Genomic DNA, 17896 nt, shown 5'->3' with positions numbered 1-17896 from the left:
AACCTAAGACAAAGAAACTTCTAGGAAAAAAACCAAAAGTTTTGGGACTTTGGGATTTCTTAATATAACACCCCAAGCAAGATCCTTATAAGAACAAATTGATATATTGGACTTAATCAAAACAAAAAATTTCTGGTCTTGTAAAATACTGTTAAGAGCATGAAAAGACAAGCCACAGACTTAAGAGAAAATATTTGCAAATTACATATCTGATAATGGACTTGTATTTAGATGATATAATGAGCTCAATAATAAGACAACCTAAAATGGGCAGACCTTCCCATAGACATAATATTTTGGGTACTTCAAAGGTAACCCTTTTGTTACCATTAAAGCTTTATATAAATTGATTTCATGAGGAAAAATTTTTCAAAATATATTTATTTACCTTTTAGAGAACTGACCGTATGTTTCTCTTGATACATTTGCTCTCTCCCTACTTCACTCCCTACTTCACTTCCTTTGCATTTACTCTTTACCTAGCCATACTGCTGCAGTCAGGCGCAGAGTGGTGTTTCTTGACGAAACTCCTCACCTCAGCTCAACCACTGCTTATTTTTTCTTTGTCCTAGAGTTTTCCTGATGCCAGGACCAGGGGTGTCTGTATGCCCGTGGTATGTATGGACATCTGGAAATGTAAGAATTAATAATCTTTTTAGAGCAACTTGACCAGTCAGGAACAGAAGCCAGTGAATAAATGTTTTGAGATTCTCTCTTTAGGCCGCAATTCTGAGCTTTCCTTACAACTTCTTACAGAGCCACCATTGACTCCAGTGACCAGCTTGACAGCACACCCTTATTTTGGCTTTCTGTCATCTGTTTCGCTCTTCCCAGTCCCCGTTCCCTGTCAGGGTATTGGCAGTAATCTTAGGGACTGTCTGCACTGTCTTAGAGTGCTTTCTGGGGGAGACCCCAAGCTCAAATTACTATTGCGTATAGCACTTACTGTTACAGCTATAGATAAAGATGATGTCAGACAAGGGTCCAAATACACCAGTCATACCTGTGGCCCAGAAATTTACCTCCTTTAAAAAACAATTGCTTTTTGCTTGATTTTTTTTTTAAAGATTGAACAAAACATATACAACTATATAGGACTTTCTAAGCAATGTAACTTGACAGGGCTTCTTTAAAATCAATTTATAAGTCAAAGACCACACCAGTCTTCTCTCAGGTGATTTCCTTGCCTCTAGAAAATTGTAATCTTCACAGTTGCTATCAGCTTCCTTGTCACCACCATTTGAAAAATTTTATGTAACTTCTGTAGAGTAGTCGTCCATAGGCACTAACTTCTTACCTTGTACTTATATGTAATTTCTTTGTAGGCTGTAAAAAAAAAAAAAAATTGTTTCTCAACATTTCCATAAATAGGTACTAGCATTTTTTTTTCAGAAGGGATTTTTTTTTTTTTTTAAAGATTTTATTTCAGAGAGAGCATGAGTGGGGGGTTGGGGGAATGGGGGAAGGAGGAACAGAGGGAGAGGGAGAAGCAGATTCCCCGCTGAGCAGGGTGCCTGGGCATGGGGCTTGATCCCAGGACCCTGGGATCATGACCTGAACCAAAGGCAGATGCTTAACCGACTGAGCCACCCAGGTGCCCCTGCTTTCTTTTTTTAATTAAAAAAAATATCTGAACATTTCTCATGTAGGTTCATAAGAAATCCTAGAAAAGTAACAAGATCAAAATATTAATGGCAGATTTGAGGCTTCATGATAGGCCATTACATTTTTGTTTTTTAATAAAACAAAGATTTTATTAGTATTTTCTACTCTATAGACTTCAGTTAAATGCATTTAAAGATCTAGCATTCCCTATGGAATTAGCTTTTTTTTTTTTTTTACTATTTAATTTAAATTCAGTTAATATAAAGTGTATTAGTTTCAGAGGTAGAGTTCATGATCCATCAGTTTTACATAATACTCAGTGCTCATTACATCACCCAGTTACCCCATTCCCCTACCCCTTCCCTCTAGCAACTTTGTTTCCTATGATTAAGAGTCTCCTATGGTTTGTCTCCCTCTCTGATTTTGTCTTGTCTAATTTTTCCCTCCCTTTCCCTATGCTTCTCTGTTTTGTTTCTTAAATTCTACATATGAGTGAAATCATGTGATAATTGTCTTTCTCTGATTAACTTATTTCACTTAGCATAATGCCCTCTAGTTCCATCCATATCATTGCAAATAGCACGATTTCATTGCTTTTGATGGCTGAATAGTAGTCCATTGTGTATATACATACACACCACGTCTTCTTTATCCATTCGTCTGTTGATGGACATCTGGGCTCTTTCCATAGTTTGGTTATTGTGGACATTGCCGCTATAAACATTGGGGTGCAGGTGCCCCTTTGGATCACTACATTTGTATCTTCGGGGTAAATACCTAGTGGTGCAATTGCTGGGTCATAGGATAGCTCTATTTTCAACCTTTTGAGGAACCTCCATACTGTTTTCCAGAGTGGCTGCACAAGCTTGCATTCCCACCAACAGTGTAAGAGGGTTCCCCTTTCTCCAGTACTAGCATGTTTTGAAAAGAGTTTAGACTTAATCATACAGACAGTTCATCAGTGGACAATAACACTGTGGAAACCAGATCAGTGATTTCTTTCTCTAAAGGTGCACTGTCTAGTCATGGAGCTAATAAGTACAACTTCATCTACCTCCCTGTTCATTGGCTATGCTTCGTAAGAAAATAAGACCCCATTTAAGGCTTTTAGAGTAATGATATAACCTGCTTTTCTGATGGTTTATTTTATTTATTAAACATGAACTACAATAACCAACTTGACCTTTCTGTGCTCAAATGTCAGGGTACTTGATTCATGTACATCCTCCAGCGATAAAAGTGGGCAAGCCTTGCCAAAATAGGCTGTGTTTTAACATTATAAAACTAGTCGGAAAATAGAATTAGCCTTTAGTTTTTTTGTAAGGCATGTAGACCTTTGACCAGACAGACTTTCTATTGGTTCATGATCTCAAGGTTTAAATGCCAAACCTCTCACACTGTGACCAGACTGCTTGCTTAGAAATCTTTTCAGTTGTGTCTGTTCAGAAATTTTCAGTGAATCCGTGCAGAGATCCCACATAGAGATCTTTCCACTGAGAAGCCCATATACAGAATAGTCCAGGTATTCTGATTTCAGTGCAGAGAATTTCATTGTCTTAGATGAACCTGATACTAGATTGATCTCTTAGTATCTTTATGCTTGCTCTTTTCAAATCATGTTGAGAGGTCTATTTTTTTCTCAAGATTAATAAATTCTTGTTATTCTTCTGACATTTGCTTTTCACATAGGAAGATTGGACTCCATACCCAAGAATATCTCCCCTGTTAACTTAGCTTTGTGCTCCCTGTGCAGGTAATGTTAAAGAAGTAGTTTTCCAATTCCTGGTGTTTGGTCTGTACCGTTTTCTTCTGTTACAGTCTGCCCCACATGGAAATACACAGACTGAAAGATAGTGTGCTTCGTAGGCCTTAGCATGGGCCCTTGCTGCGTGACTTTGGAGCAGATAGAGTAGAATGTCCTTTCCCACCTTGTTTTATATTTTCTAGATATTTCAGGATTTCTCTTCCTTTCTTCCTTCCTTCCTTCCTTTTTTTTTTTTTTTTTTTTTTTTTTTAAGATTTTATTTACTTATTTGAGAGAGAAGGAGCAGGGCGAAGGGGCAGAGGGAGACAGAGAAGCAGGCTCCTGGCTGAGCAGGGTGCCTGATGCCGGGCTCGATCCCAGGACCCTGAGATCATGACCTGAGTGGAAGGCAGATGCTTAACCAACTGAGCCACCCAGGTGTCCCTTTCACTTTTTTTATTTTTTAATGTTTTAAGGACAAATGGTTGCTTAGCATCCTGTCGTCTTCTTTCTCCCACCACAGGAAGGCTTAGGGGTTAGACTTCCGCATCATTATCTTGGTTACCCGGATACGTTTCTTCTCTGTAAGACAGGTTATTGCTTTTGGGATCCTAAAAGTGTGTTTATGGGTTTTTTGTTGTTGTTGTGTTTTTGCTTTTGGTTTTTGCTGCTTATTTTTGTCTTTCTCCTTTAGTTTTTTCCCTGTCTTATGTCTTCCTTCCTCTGTCTCACTTCCTTTTATCATGGTATTTTGTGTATGTGCAAAAAAAAACAAAAACAAAAAACCCAAAAAAAACCTGGCATTTTCTCTTTGATTAGTAAATTAATACCTGCAGTTTTCTGGGTGTGATTTTTGGATTTTTTCCGTGTTATAGCTATATAATTGCTTGCTATTCCTGTTAGAAATTTGTGGTTCCTAACCTATTCCAAAGACTCAAAAGTTTTTGAAGACTGATTTTTCCCCCTTTATTTTAGAAAATAATGGTAGTTGTGTAATGCATCATTGACTTTTGTCCTTGAATACATGGGGATAGAAGATATGATGTCCAAATAGTTTGACTCTGGTATGATTAAAGAGGAAATGACTATGTTGAATCATATAAATTGTTCATATTTAATGGATAGATATATATAATTTGAATGAGAAAATCTGTTTATAAACACGAATTGGAACTAAATGGGAGTACATTATAGTAATTGGCACCTTGAAAGATAGGTACTTTCAAATGGACAAAACTGTCTGCTTTATGGATTTTCAAACAGTTATATTTAGAATTCTTGACTTTTAGAGTTGGAAGTCTCCTTAGAAGTTGTCTACCGCATACCCATATTTATTGATGCAGTGTTAAGTTTTTAAGAGGCTATGTCTTGATCAAATACTTCGTTACCATCAAGATGAGAGCTGCGACCTCCTTGTGTACTGGATGTTCTTGTCTTTGTATCAGAGATCCCAACATAGACCTGACACATAGCTGAAATATTAGTTAGGCTAGTGTGTTTTTTGCTAATCTGTGCACATCATGAAGTGAAAGGATGGCTCACAGGCCATTTATTTTTACATATGAAATAAAAATGATTATGATTAGAAAAATTGATTTTTTTGATTAGAAAAATAATACCTATTGTTGTAGGTAATATGGAAAAAATACAAAGAAGGAAGTAAAAATTGTTGTAAAAAGGGTTAAAGCCACACTAACTAGGGACCATTGAAACGTTGGAACAGTCATTGGAGCCAAATCAGAACAAAACCACTGTGGATTATTCTGGAATGGATTAAGGGCATGCATCATGGTCCCATATGACCTACAGAATGCTCACCTCCTCAGTGAGGCTCTAAGATCAAGCAGTACCTGATAATGTTGAGTGTTCTGAGCGAGAAGCCAAGCTGCGGAGCTGAGCTACCTCAGCTTTGAAGGAAAAGCTGCTCGGGAGAAGGCAGACTGCCTCCAGTGTACCTCATGTTTCTTACTGTTCTTTAATTCCTGGGGCTTTGCTTCTCTCTTCTCTCTTACCCTGAAGTTTTGCAGTTAGAGAAGTAATGTCTAAACTTACGAGGTTGAGTATTTTTCATTTGATTATGTGTATTTTTTCTTTGGGGAATTATCTCTTCATCCAACCCCTCCATTTTTTAAAAATCGTATGTACCTTTTTTTTTTAACTGATTTTTCAATAGCCCTTTTATATTAAGTGTATTGATACTTTGTCTGATATGGTACAGATATTTTTCAGTTTTCTGTTTTTGTTCACGGTCTGTGAACTTCTCCAGGTCAAGGACTATATGGCTTTTAATAATGGCTGTCAACTTTTAAACATACACTATATGCTAAGCAGTTAAGCATTTTATATATGTTATCTCACTCAAATCTTGTATGGATTAATGCTATTTCCATATTGCAGAAGCTAAGTGAAATTAATTTGCTCAGAAAGATGTAGCTGGCTTTAAGAGGTGGAGCTAGGAATCAGATTCAAGATATGGCTAGTCTGTGATCTTTTTTTTTAAAGATTTTATTTATTTGAGAGAGAATGAGCAGGGGGAGGGGCAGAGGAAGAGGGTGAAGCAGGCTCCTTGCTGATCAGGGAGCCCCATGCGGAGCTGGATCCCAGGACCCTGGGATCATGACCTGAGCCGAAGGCAGATGCTTAACCAGCTGAGCCACCCAGGTGCCCCTAAAGTCTGTGATCTTAAGTAACATGTATTGCATCTTATATTTCTTTAGGTCAACCCAGTATCTATGATAGAGCATAGCACTTAGTAGATACATTTTATACTTTTGCTGGATTGAATTGTATTAACACATAACTCATTAATGTAATATTTGGTTATTTACTTTTGTATAATTTGGTGTGTTGTAAATAAGAACATGCATTCTTTAATCTTTTCTTTTACTAAAGTTTAGTTGGCATGCACTGTTCCATAGTGTCAAGTATACAACATAGTGATTCAACAGATCTATACTTTACACTATGCGCACCCCAAGTGTAGCATCATCTGTCACCATACAACGACGTTACAATACCACTGACTGTGTTCCCTCTGCTGTACCTTTTATCACTGTGACTTACTCATTCCGTAACTGAAGACCCATGTCTCCTACTCTTCTTCCCTCATTTGCCCATCTCCCCACTTCCCTGCCCTCTGGCAACCGTCAGTTGTTCTCCGTATTTATGGATCTGTTTCTGCTTTTTTTTTTTAGATTCCACATTGTAAGTGAAATCATATAATATTTGTCTTCCTCCATATTCTTCAGTTCTTGACCCAGATAGTTTGTGGAACAAACTGATTGTTCTAAGTTGAAGTTAAAACTTTTTTCCTTAGGTCTAATTTTATAGAACATGCTCATTTTTACAAATTTATTTCATATCCCCCCAAAATCCCAAAATTAAAATACTGTTTAAACATTAAAAACCAGTCAAATTAAAATTAATATGTAAGTGTTAAGGATGCCTTTTTCCTCATAAAGTGGACTGCTCAAATCTTTTTCTTTTATTGAAGTATAGTTAACATACAGTGGTTTATTAGTTTCAGGTATACAACATATTGATTCAGCACTTCTATACATAGCTCAGTGTTTACTATAAGTATAGTCACCATCTGTCGTCATATGTTATTACAGTACTATTGGCTATAATCCCTATGCTGTATTTTCATCTCCATGACTTATTTTATAACTGAAATTTTGGCTCTTAATCTTCTTTATCTATTACACTGCCCCTACCCCCACAACCACCAGTTTGTTTTTTCGTTTTTTTAAGATTCCACATAAATTGACATCCTAAATTATTTGTCTTTCTCTGATTCATTTCACTTAGCTTAATACCCTCCAGGTCCATCCATATTGTTATAAATATCAAGATTTCATCCTTTTTATGGTTGCGTAGTATTCCATTGGGTGTATATGTATACACATCTTCCTTATCCGTCCATTTATCAGTGGACACTTAGGTTGCTTTCATATCTTGGCTTCTGTACATAGTGCAATAAACGGAGGGGGGCATATACCTTTATACCTTTTCAAATTAGTGTTTTTGTATTCTTTGGGTAAATACCCAGTAGTGGAATTACTGAGTCATATGATGTTTCTATTTTTTATTTTTTGAGGAGCTGTCACACTGTTTTCCACAGTGGCCACACCAGTTTGCATTCTGACCAACAGTGCACAAGGGTTTCTTTTTTTTCCCCTATATCCTCGCCAGTACTTGTTATTTCTTACTTTTAGAGTCTGGTCTTTCTGACAGGTGTAGGCTGATATATCTTTGTGGTTTTGATTTGCATTTCCCTGATGATTAGTGATGTTGAGCGTCTTTTCATGTGTTTTTTGGCCATCTGTCTTCTTGAGAAAAATGTCTATTCAGGCCCTCTGCCTTTTTTTTTTTTTTTTTTTGAGAAAGAGAAGGGTGGGAGGGAGATGGAGGGGGGAAGGGGAGAGAGAGAGAGAATCTTAAGTAGGCTCCATACTTAGCACAGAGCCTGATGTGGGGTTTGATCTCACAACCCTGAGATCATGACCTGAGCTGAAATCAAGAGTCAGATGCTTATCCGACTGAGTCACCCAGGTGCCCCCTTCTGCCCATTTTTAATTGGATTTTTGTTTGTTTTTTGATGTGTAAGTTCTTTATATATTTTGTATATTAACTTCTTATCGAATATATCATTTACCAGTATCTTCTCCCATTTACTAGGTTTCCTTTTCATTTTGTTGATGGTTTCCTTCACTGGAAAAGCTTTTTCTTCGGTGTAGTTCCAATAGTTTATTTTTGCTTCTGTTTTTCTTGCCTGAGGTGACACATTTAGAAACATGTTGCTAAGGCTGATGTCAAAGAGATTAGTACCTATTATTGTTTCTTCCAGGCTTTTTATGGTTTCGGGTCTCATTTAGGTCTTCAATCCAATTTGAATTTACTTTTGTGTGTGGTGTAAGAAAGTGGTTCTGTTTCATTCTTTTGCATGTAGCTGTCCAGTTTTCCCAGCACCATTTATTGAAAATACTATCTGTTACCCATTGTATATTCCTGCCTCCTTATAAGTGTGGGTTTATTTCTGGGCTCTTTATTCTCTTCCATTGATCTCTGCGTCTGTTTTTGTGCCAGTACCATACTGTTTTGATTACTACAGCTTTGTAGTGTATCTTGAAATCTGGATTGTGATACTTCCAGCTTCCCCCCCCCCCCCCAAGATTTCTTTGGCTATTCGAGGCCCTTTTTGCTTCCACGCCAATTTTGGTATTCTAGTTCTGTTAAAAATGCTGTTGGTATTTCGATAGGGATTACATTGAATCTGCAGATTGCTTTGGGCAGTATGGATATTTCAACAGTAATTCTTCCAATCCATGAGCATGGCACATCTTTCTGTTTGTTTTCGTTATCTTCAGTTTCTTTCATCAATGTTTTGTATTTTTCAGAGTATAGGAGGTCTTTCACCTTCTTGATTAAGTTTATTCCTAAGTATTTAATTTTGGGGGATGTAATTGTAAATGGTATTGTTTTCTTAATTTCTCCTTCTGCCACTGAGCATATAGAAATGCAACAGATTCCTGTATATCAATTTTGTGTACTACAATTTTCCTGAATTCATTGATCAGTTCTCATAGTTTTTGGTGGAGTCTTTAGGTGGAATTCTATTTATAGTATGTCATCTGCAAAGAGTGACAGTTTTACTTCATCCTTACCAATTTGGATGGTTTTTATTTCTTTTTCATGTCTGATTGCTGCAGCTAGGACTTCCAGTACTACGTTGAATAAAAGTGGGAAGAGTGGACATCTTTGTTTCTGATCTTAGGGGAAGAGCTCTGTTTTTCACCACTGAGTATGGTGTTATCTGTCAGTTTGTCATATATGGCCTTTATTATGTTGAGATATGTTTCGTTTAAAACTACTTCATTGAAAGATTTTATCATAAAAAGGATGTTGTATTTTGTCAAATGCTTTTGTGCATCTTATTGTGGTGATCATATGGTTTTTATCCTTTCTCTTATTAATGTGATACATCACATTGATTTGTGAGTATTGAACCACCTTCACACTCTGAAATAAATCCTACTTCATCGTGGTGAGTGGTTTTTTTTGATGTACTGTTGAATTTTTTTGTGAGAATTTTTATATCTTTGTTCATCAGAGATACTGGCTTGTAGTTTCCTCTTTTTTGTGGTGTCTTTGTCTGGTTTTGGTATCAGGGTAATGGCTGGCCTTGTAGAATGAATTCGTAACTTTTTCTTCCTTTTCTGTTTTTTGATATAGTTTGGGGAAGAATGTGTATTAACTCTTCTTTAAATGTAGTATTTACATGTGAACCTATCTTGTCCTGAATTTTGTTTGTTAGTTTTTTTTTTTTTTATTACTGATTCAATTTTATTAGTAGTAATTGGTCTTTGGTCTGTTCAAATTTTCTATTTCTTCATGATGCAGTTTTGGAAGATGTGTTGCTAGGAACTTATTCATTTCTTCTAGGTTGTCCAATTTGCTGGCATATAATTTTTCATAATCTCTTATAATCCTCTGTATTTTTGTAGGGTCAGTTATTTCTCTTCCTTTGTTTCTCATTTTAATTATATGAGTCCTCTCTTTCTTGATGAATCTGGGTAAGGCTTTATCAATTTTGTTTATATTTTCAAAGAATTAGTTCCTGGTTTCATTGATCTTTTCTATTTTTTTAATCTCGATTTTATTCATTTCTGCTCTAATATTTATCATTTCCCTTCCTCTAGCTTTGGGCATTATTTGTTTTTTTTTTTATTGTGTCTAGCCATTTTAGGTGTAAAGTTAAGTTGTTTGAGATTTTTCTTTTTCTTTTCTTTTCTTTTTTTGACACAGGTCTATATCGTCATAAGCTTCCCTCTTAGAATAGCTTCTGCTACATTCCAAAGATTTTGAACCATTGTGTTTCCATTTTCATTTTTCTCCATGGTTTTTTTTTTTTTTCTCTCTGATTCATTGTTTAGTAGCATGTTTTTTAGCCTCTATGTATAGTGTACTTTCTAGACTTTTTCTTGTAACTGATTTCTAGTTTCCTACTGTAGTGGTTAGAAAAGGTGCTTGATATGATTTCATTTTTCTTAAATTTATTGAGACTTGTTTTGTGGCCTAACATGTGATCTGTTCTGGAGGATGTTCTATGTATACTTGAAAAGATTTTGAAGAAGACTCTATTTTTTTACCTAAATTTAAAGCCAAGGTAAGGAGAATTGGTATCTTTTCACCAAAAGGCTCCAGGCAAGGAGAAAGGATGGAGATGTCCCATGGGCCAGGCTTTGTGTGAGGCAGTTTTAGGTACATTCTCACATTTACTCCTCCAACCTTATGATGCTGGCACAACACACCCATGTTACGATCAGGGAAAGTGAGGTCCTGAAAAGTTAAACTTTGAGTGTTAGAGCTGAAATTCGAACCAAGTCTGCTGGCCCCTGTATCAGTACTCTTTCCCCTGGCCACCACCCTTTACCATGTGCAGTCATTCCCACCAGTATCTGTATTGAATTCGCAGAGGGTCCGCCTTTGTGCTCCTAGCCTTGGTTATAGTGGGGGTCATGAAATCAATGCCAGGATAGTGCAGGTAAAGCCACCCAGCAGCCCCCACAGATTGCTGAGAGCCAGCAGCCACCCATGAACAGCTCTGGAGAAAGAGGTGAGGTCCTTGCTGGCATTCTTTTCCCCACCACAGAATGGTTTGAAGCCTCTTTGTGTCTCTTACCTATTTCTTCCTTTCTTCCCCAATACCCTCTCAAGTTTGGTTCTTTCCTCAATTATCCACTTCCTCCCCACCCCCACCAATCTTTTCCTCCAGAATAATTTGTATGAACACCCGTACACGTTGCTTTTCACTTCATTTCAACATTGGCTCTGCTCCCATTTTTGTCCTCTGCACTCCTACTGTTGTTGATTTCATCAGAATAGGCAACATAAGCAATTACCTGAAGCAAATATATTTGGAGCCTTCCCTCAAGAACCAAGTCCTTTTTCATCCTACACTTGAAGTCTAGTGATAATAAAATTGAGAGAGAGACATTTGGACATCAGCATACTAATACTCCCAGAGATTATACCCCACGCATTATTTAGGTCAATTTTTACGACCGGGTGTTATGCTTTCTGTACCTATTTTTTTATTTTCTATTTCACCCACATTATTTATTTTGGAGTTGCCATGTGCTTAACCAAAGTCTTGGGAGGACAGCATCTCTTCAACTCCTGCCAACTGTCAGCAGGTAGGGAGCTCATATACTTCATACTCAGGTAGAATGGGTTTGAAGAAGCTAGGTCCATCATTGACTGGCTCTGAGAGATAGAGCAAACTACTAAAAAAAAATAAAAATAAAAGAACGAGTATTTTTGCTGTTTCTGGATGCAACATTCTGTATATATATTTGTTAGGTCCATCTGGTCAAATGTGTCTTTCAGAGCCACTGTTTCCTTGTTGATTTTTCTCTCTGAATGATCTATCCTTTGCTGTAAGTGAGGTGTTCAAGTCCTATGCTTGTATTGTATTACTGTCAGTTTCTCCTTTCTTGGCTGTTAATAATTGCTTTCTGTTTTTAGGTGCCCCTATGTTGGGTGCATAAATTTATACAGTTGGGTTTTATCTTTGTCATTATGTAGTGCTTATCTTTGTCTCTTGCTTCATGAATTGTTTAAATCTTTTAGAAATATGATCCTGTAACTTTTGGACTATAACAGGGATGGCTATTCATCGTTCTAGTCGTTCTTAACTTTTTCTGGACATTAGAATCCTTGGGGGGGAGGTTTTAGAAGTCCCAAGGCCAAGGCTGCACTGAACCAAGGTTAATTAAAAAGGAATGGCTGACAATGGAATCTAGATATTAGTGTTTAAGTTCCCTAGGTGATTGCAGTACAATTTTTATTGTAGAGAAAGTTACAGGTATTGATACTATTTCTGTTGTTATCTATATCTGTAGTTGAAGGAAATGCTAAATTTTACTTTGAGAATACAAAGATGTATTTTTTGTTAACCTAAAGGTCTAATTTAAAGGTCTAATGAATTAAAGGTCAGTTATTGACTATTTGAAAAAGAAATGAAAGATTAGTCTATAACCTGATTCAATTAACTTTTTTAGTTACAATGAATAACTCACATAAGTTCTATATAATTTCCCCTCCCCCCAGTATTTTATTATAACTTTTGAAACCTACAGAAACATTGAAAAAGTTTGTGATGAATACTCATGTGCCCACCACCTAGATTCTAGAGTTGACATTTACTGTTCTTGCTTCATCACTTACCTTTCCATTTGTGCATCTCTCCATCCCTAAGTTGATCTGAGTTTTGTTGCTTTTCAAAGTAATTTGCAGGTGTCCAAGATCTTTCCCCAAAATACTTCAGCATGTCTACCTTTACTAAAGTTCAGTTCCTTGTAAAACTTGGAAACCATGAAACGCATAAATTCCAAGTGTGTGTAACATAAGTTTCTGTAAATGAATATACCATGTAGTCCATTTTCAAGATGCAGAGCATGACCATTATCTCAGTCTTTTATCTCCTCCTAGTAAATCCCTGTTGTTTTGATTTTTTCACTATGCCTTATTTTTTCCTGTTTCAGACTTGATGTAAACAGAAGTGTACAGTCTGTCCTCTTTTGGAGATGGCCTCATTTCACCCAGCATATTTTTGAAATTCTCCATGTTGTGACATGTATCAGTGGTTTGTTCTTTTTATTCCCGTTAGTCTGCTACATGAATATACGTTAGTTTGTATATTCTAGCTTTTATTAATGGACATTTGGATTTATACTAATTTTTGGCTCTCTGAATAAAACTGCTATGAACATTATATAAATCTTTTTATGGACGTATCTTTTCACTTCTGTTGGAGTGGAATTGCTAGGTCATAAGATAGAAATATATTTAGTTTTTTAAAACGGTGCCAGATCTTTTCAAAAGTGGTTGTGGCATTTTACATGCTTACCAGCAGCATATGAGAGTTTAGGTTGTTTTACGACTTTGCCAACATTTTATATTTTATTTTAATATTACTTCTTAATATCAGTATTCTTTTTTCCTGAGTCTTGTTTTATTTGATTCATTTTTAAATTCATTTTGCACATTGTAAATTTGCTCCCCTACACCCCCATCCCCAAAATAATCTTCAAAAAGTAGCTTTGGTGAGATGTGAAACTCCTTATATTAAAAATTGGGAATTGGCAATTTTTATTTTTGAAGAAATTTTTTAGAAAACTTTTCTTTTTGCAAAATATTTAACTTCGATATTAATTTTGGTCATATTATAGTGTGTGCTCCTTTGGCATTTATGATGATGTGTATAGAATTTTGCTTTGTTCGAAACTGCATTTAGAAATGGGTTTTTGTTTTCTAATTTTCGTAGGAAAATCAGTTCAAGATAAGAGTTTGTGAATGATTTAATGGATAAAATAAGCAGTTGGAGAAAAATATAGCTTACTGATACATTAGTTTTAATGTCTACCTCCTAAATTCATTGAAATTCCCAGGGGAAATGTTTTTGTGTCTCACTATTCACCTTTTTGGACTCTTTTCTTTATCTAGAACATAAAAATAGTATTTAATGTATCTATTTCACGTAACTACGTAGTAAAATCCGATGATGACTTTTAGGATTCAAAATTTACTTTTTCTGTTAATTACCAACTGACTTCTAGTTCCAGGGTTGTTGTATTTTTTTTTTCTTTTTTACTGTCATTTTCTTTATTAAAAAGATAGCTTTTACTTTTTGTTCAAAACGCGGAGTTAGTTTTAAGTAGAGCTATGTTTAGAATTTCCTTTACAGTCAGGCACACCAGAAACGGACATCGTGTTTTGGCATACTTACTTTCAAATGAAAGATGCCACTGTGAAAACATTTTATGACTTTTTTTGTTTGTTTGGTTAGCCCTTTCTTGAGTTAACAATGAAATAGGTAATTATAGATTTTAAAATACAGAGATAGCTATAAATGGAGAGAAAGGAAAGAGACGTTTTTGTGCTGATTTTGAAAAAGAATAGTCTCTTCAGCAAATGAAGTATTGGGAAATAGGATATCCAGGTGCGAAAAAGGAAATTGGACCCTTACCTTGCATTGTGCACAAAAATCAAAATGAATTAATGACTTAAATATAAGACCTGAAACTAAAAACTCCTAGTACAAAACATAGGGGGAATACTTCCTGATCTTAATCTTGGTAATAATCTCTTGATCGACACCAGAAGCACCAGCACCAAAGCAAAAATAGACTATTCATCAACTTGTACGCATTAAGTATGTACAGTTCTTTGTATATCACGTCTCAATAACGCTGTTAATAAACCAACATACTGTTCAGGAATTGTATTGTTGTGTACGTATCTGATGATCAATGATTGCCTTATTATACACAAATTATGGTATCAGATCTGCAGAATACAAAAATCAATTTAATTGCAATGTAAATAAGTTTTAGGGGGCTATGACTAAAGGAATAAAATTCAGTTAGAAGGGTTTTTTAGTAATCTAGTTATCTGGTTAGTAATCCATGCTTAGATTCCTGGGGAAGCTTTCTCCTGGAAGAGAATGACATCAGTGTGGAGCACTAGGAGTATGATGTGTCTGTTAGCCATGTGGAGATCATCTGTAGAGCGATAGCGGAGCAGTTCTGGAGTTCTCGATCTGGCCTAAAGAAATTTGGGAATCATAGAAATTGGGGATCATAGAGAAGATGGTTACTGAAGCTTGGAGTGGTAAATATACCCATGGAGAGTATTTCAGTTTACTCAGTGTACTCTTACATCTATGGATACACATTAAACAATGTTAATTGCAAGCCATGAAAAAGAACTGTGGTTTTAATCATTAACATAAAACATAATTTGCAAGCTACCTGTAAATAACAATAGCCTTAATAAATAAAATGATGAAGGTCATAAATGATTATTTTTATATCAGGTAGTTGACTTCAGTTTACTTACGTATTTATTGAACAGCTTTTGGAATTTGTGTTGCTATCATTAAGTGGTGGTATTACAAAGGAAAAATATCACTTTGAGAGGAACTGCATTTACATTGTTTTGTTTTAAGCCAGGAAGTTATAGTATTAGGATTGCAGAATACAAATATCAGCCTAATTACAATATAAATAATGGGCTTCAGGGCAATATGACTAGTGGGGGAAAAACCCAGTTAGAAGGTTGTTTTGAATGGTTTTCTGAGGTGGACCGATATGTTCAGTTTTACATTTTAGGGAGGGTATTCTGTGATAAGTCAGTGATGGCATGTCTGGATGTGGAAGCAAGAACGAGGGGGTTATTTTATTTATTTATTTAAAGTATTTTTATTTATTTGTCAGAGGAATCGAGAGAGACAGACAGACAGGCAGAGGGAGAAGCAGGCTCCCCACGGAGCAAGGAGCCCGACACCGAACTCAATCCCAGGACCCTGGGATCATGACCTGAGCTGAAGGCAGACATTTAACTGCCTGAGCCATCCAGGTGTCCAGGGGGGTTATTTTAATAGTACATAATAATACTAGGGTAAATAGAGCTACCAAGAAATGTGTTAAAAATAAAAACAGGTCTTTAGTTATTGATATTAGGTATAAAAAGAAATCTGCAAGGATCACAGCTGATCTGTTTGGGTATCTAAAGAATGGCGGCACATTTAATGAAAGAGGAAATAAGTGTAGCCCACAGTAAAAACAAAACAAAACTTGGGAGTTTGGTTTCTGATTTCTGGATTTTGGCATCTAAGTTTATAGATAAGTGTGGCAACAAAAGAGAACAGGTATTTTGTCTTCAGGCTTTTGTTCCTGCTCTTATTCCCCAACCCCCCCCCCCCCCCCCCCCCGTTTATTGAAGGTTGCAGAGTTGAACTAGTTTTGTGAAACTGAGCCATCACTTCATCTAGGTGTAAACCCTGACTCAAGTGATGAGATGAAATGGGTTTTCCTTAAGCACGTATTAAGTACAAAATATACCTTTAAGGAGGTACTTTCTTTTCACGTTACTCAGGGCATACTGTATTCTTGCATTGTTGGTTTGTATCAGTTATTTGGGATAAATACATTTGTAATATTTTTAGTGATTTTTTTAAAAAAATATGTATTGCTTATTTGAAACAATAAGATCCTTAATTCTTCTTTTAAACTTTTAGTTTTTATTGCTTTTAATATAAAAATATTTAGTAAATAGTGGTAACCTTTAAACATACTACTTTATAAGAAACTTTTGACTTTGCTTGAAAGTAATTATAAATTGAGTTTTAAAATCAGTAATGGTAGGGGTGCCTGAGTGGCTCAGTGGATTAAGCATCTGCCTTTGGCTCAGGTCCTGATCCTGGGGTCCTGGGATCAAGCCTCTTTCTCCTTCTCCCTTTGCCCCTCCCCCTGCTCGCTCGCGCTCTCTCTCTTCCTCTCAAATAAAATCTTTAAAAAATTCAATAATGTCTTTAGTTCTTATTATTAGTGAAAATGTATTTATGTTAATTCCCATAAAATATTAATGTCTGAAAGACTAAATTCAGACATTGGCTAAAAGTTTAACATTAGAAGAAATCTTATTTGTAATTTGTTTGAATTTTAGGAATGTGTAAAACCTAGTCAATGTTAGATTACATATTTGAAAGTTGGGAAGAGTACATCTGAAAAGTTCTCATCACAAGGGTAGAAAAATTTTTTGTAACTTTGTATGGTGACAGATAACGATTTACTGTGATGGTTTTACAGTGTATACAAATAATAAATTAGGTTGTACACCTGAAACTAATACAATGTATGTCGATTTTACCTCAAAAAAAAAAAAAAAAAACAAAGAACCTCAATCTACAGATGTCTTCGTAGTAGTGAATGGTCTCTCTTAAAATCCTGTGCTTCTGGGTTTACATCAGTATTTGTCAGGACTAGATAGTCCACATGGTGCCTGTGTGCGTGAGAAGACATTTTCAGGGATGATGTATGTAAAATTTCATTACAGGCATTAACAGATGAACATTTGCAATTGATTTGGATAAAGAGGAACACTAACTTTCAGCTCCAATTAAACATTGCTCCCCATCCACCAAAAGATGCAATATTCTCATTAATAGATCTATATTACAAAAAAGTACTCCATTATTATTTGAATTTAATCAATACAAACTTTGTGGGAAAATATGTGTAGAACCTTTTTATACTCTTTGCCTAAAGAAGTCTGTAAAGTTAATAATGTTAAAAACTAATCAAATTACAAATTGTGCTGCATTTAACTTGGTAGATAGCTGCACACTGGATAACTTGATAACTTTCAGACTAAAATTGTATAGACACCATGCTCAATACATAGTATAGTCATTAATGAAGTACATACGTGTCTTGTATTAGTAATTACTATTCTATAAATATAGTACAGAATGCATCATATAAAAATACGGTCTCTAAAAAACAATTTCTGATAAGATGCACAGTCCCAGTGCCAATCAGAAAATTCTGTCAATGCTAATGGCGGTGAAGAGAGGTGAAGCAGGGAGAGTTGACTCTTGTTTACTAGAGTAGTTTCAGCTGAAATGAAACAGAGCTTAAAATTTCTAAATTGAATTGTATTTTAAGTGAAAGATTATCTGCTGTTGATAAGAGCGTCATG

The 17896-nt window shown here is 35.7% G+C and overlaps 1 protein-coding gene across 3 annotated transcripts in view; it reads left to right on the top strand.

Annotated features, from left to right (window-relative positions):
* The window catches only part of FANCL (FA complementation group L), a 91290-nt gene that overhangs the window by 62640 nt on the left and 10754 nt on the right, over positions 1–17896 (top strand). Inside the window, exon 8 of one of the 3 annotated variants that reach the window (XM_087863419.1) lies at positions 573–614. The exons of the other annotated variants lie outside the window; for them this stretch is intronic. Within the exon in view, the coding sequence (XP_087719545.1) occupies positions 573–614 (42 nt within the window). The remainder of the gene's footprint in view (positions 1–572; positions 615–17896) is intronic. 3 annotated transcript variants of the gene reach the window in all.

This window comes from Ursus americanus, chromosome 7 (genome assembly GCF_024610735.1).
Source record: "Ursus americanus isolate L20-20 chromosome 7, mUrsAme1.1.p, whole genome shotgun sequence".
In the NCBI taxonomy this organism is placed as follows: domain Eukaryota; kingdom Metazoa; phylum Chordata; class Mammalia; order Carnivora; family Ursidae; genus Ursus; species Ursus americanus.
Note: the sequence above shows the minus strand (reverse complement) of the source record. Positions and strands in the feature narration are given on the sequence as shown.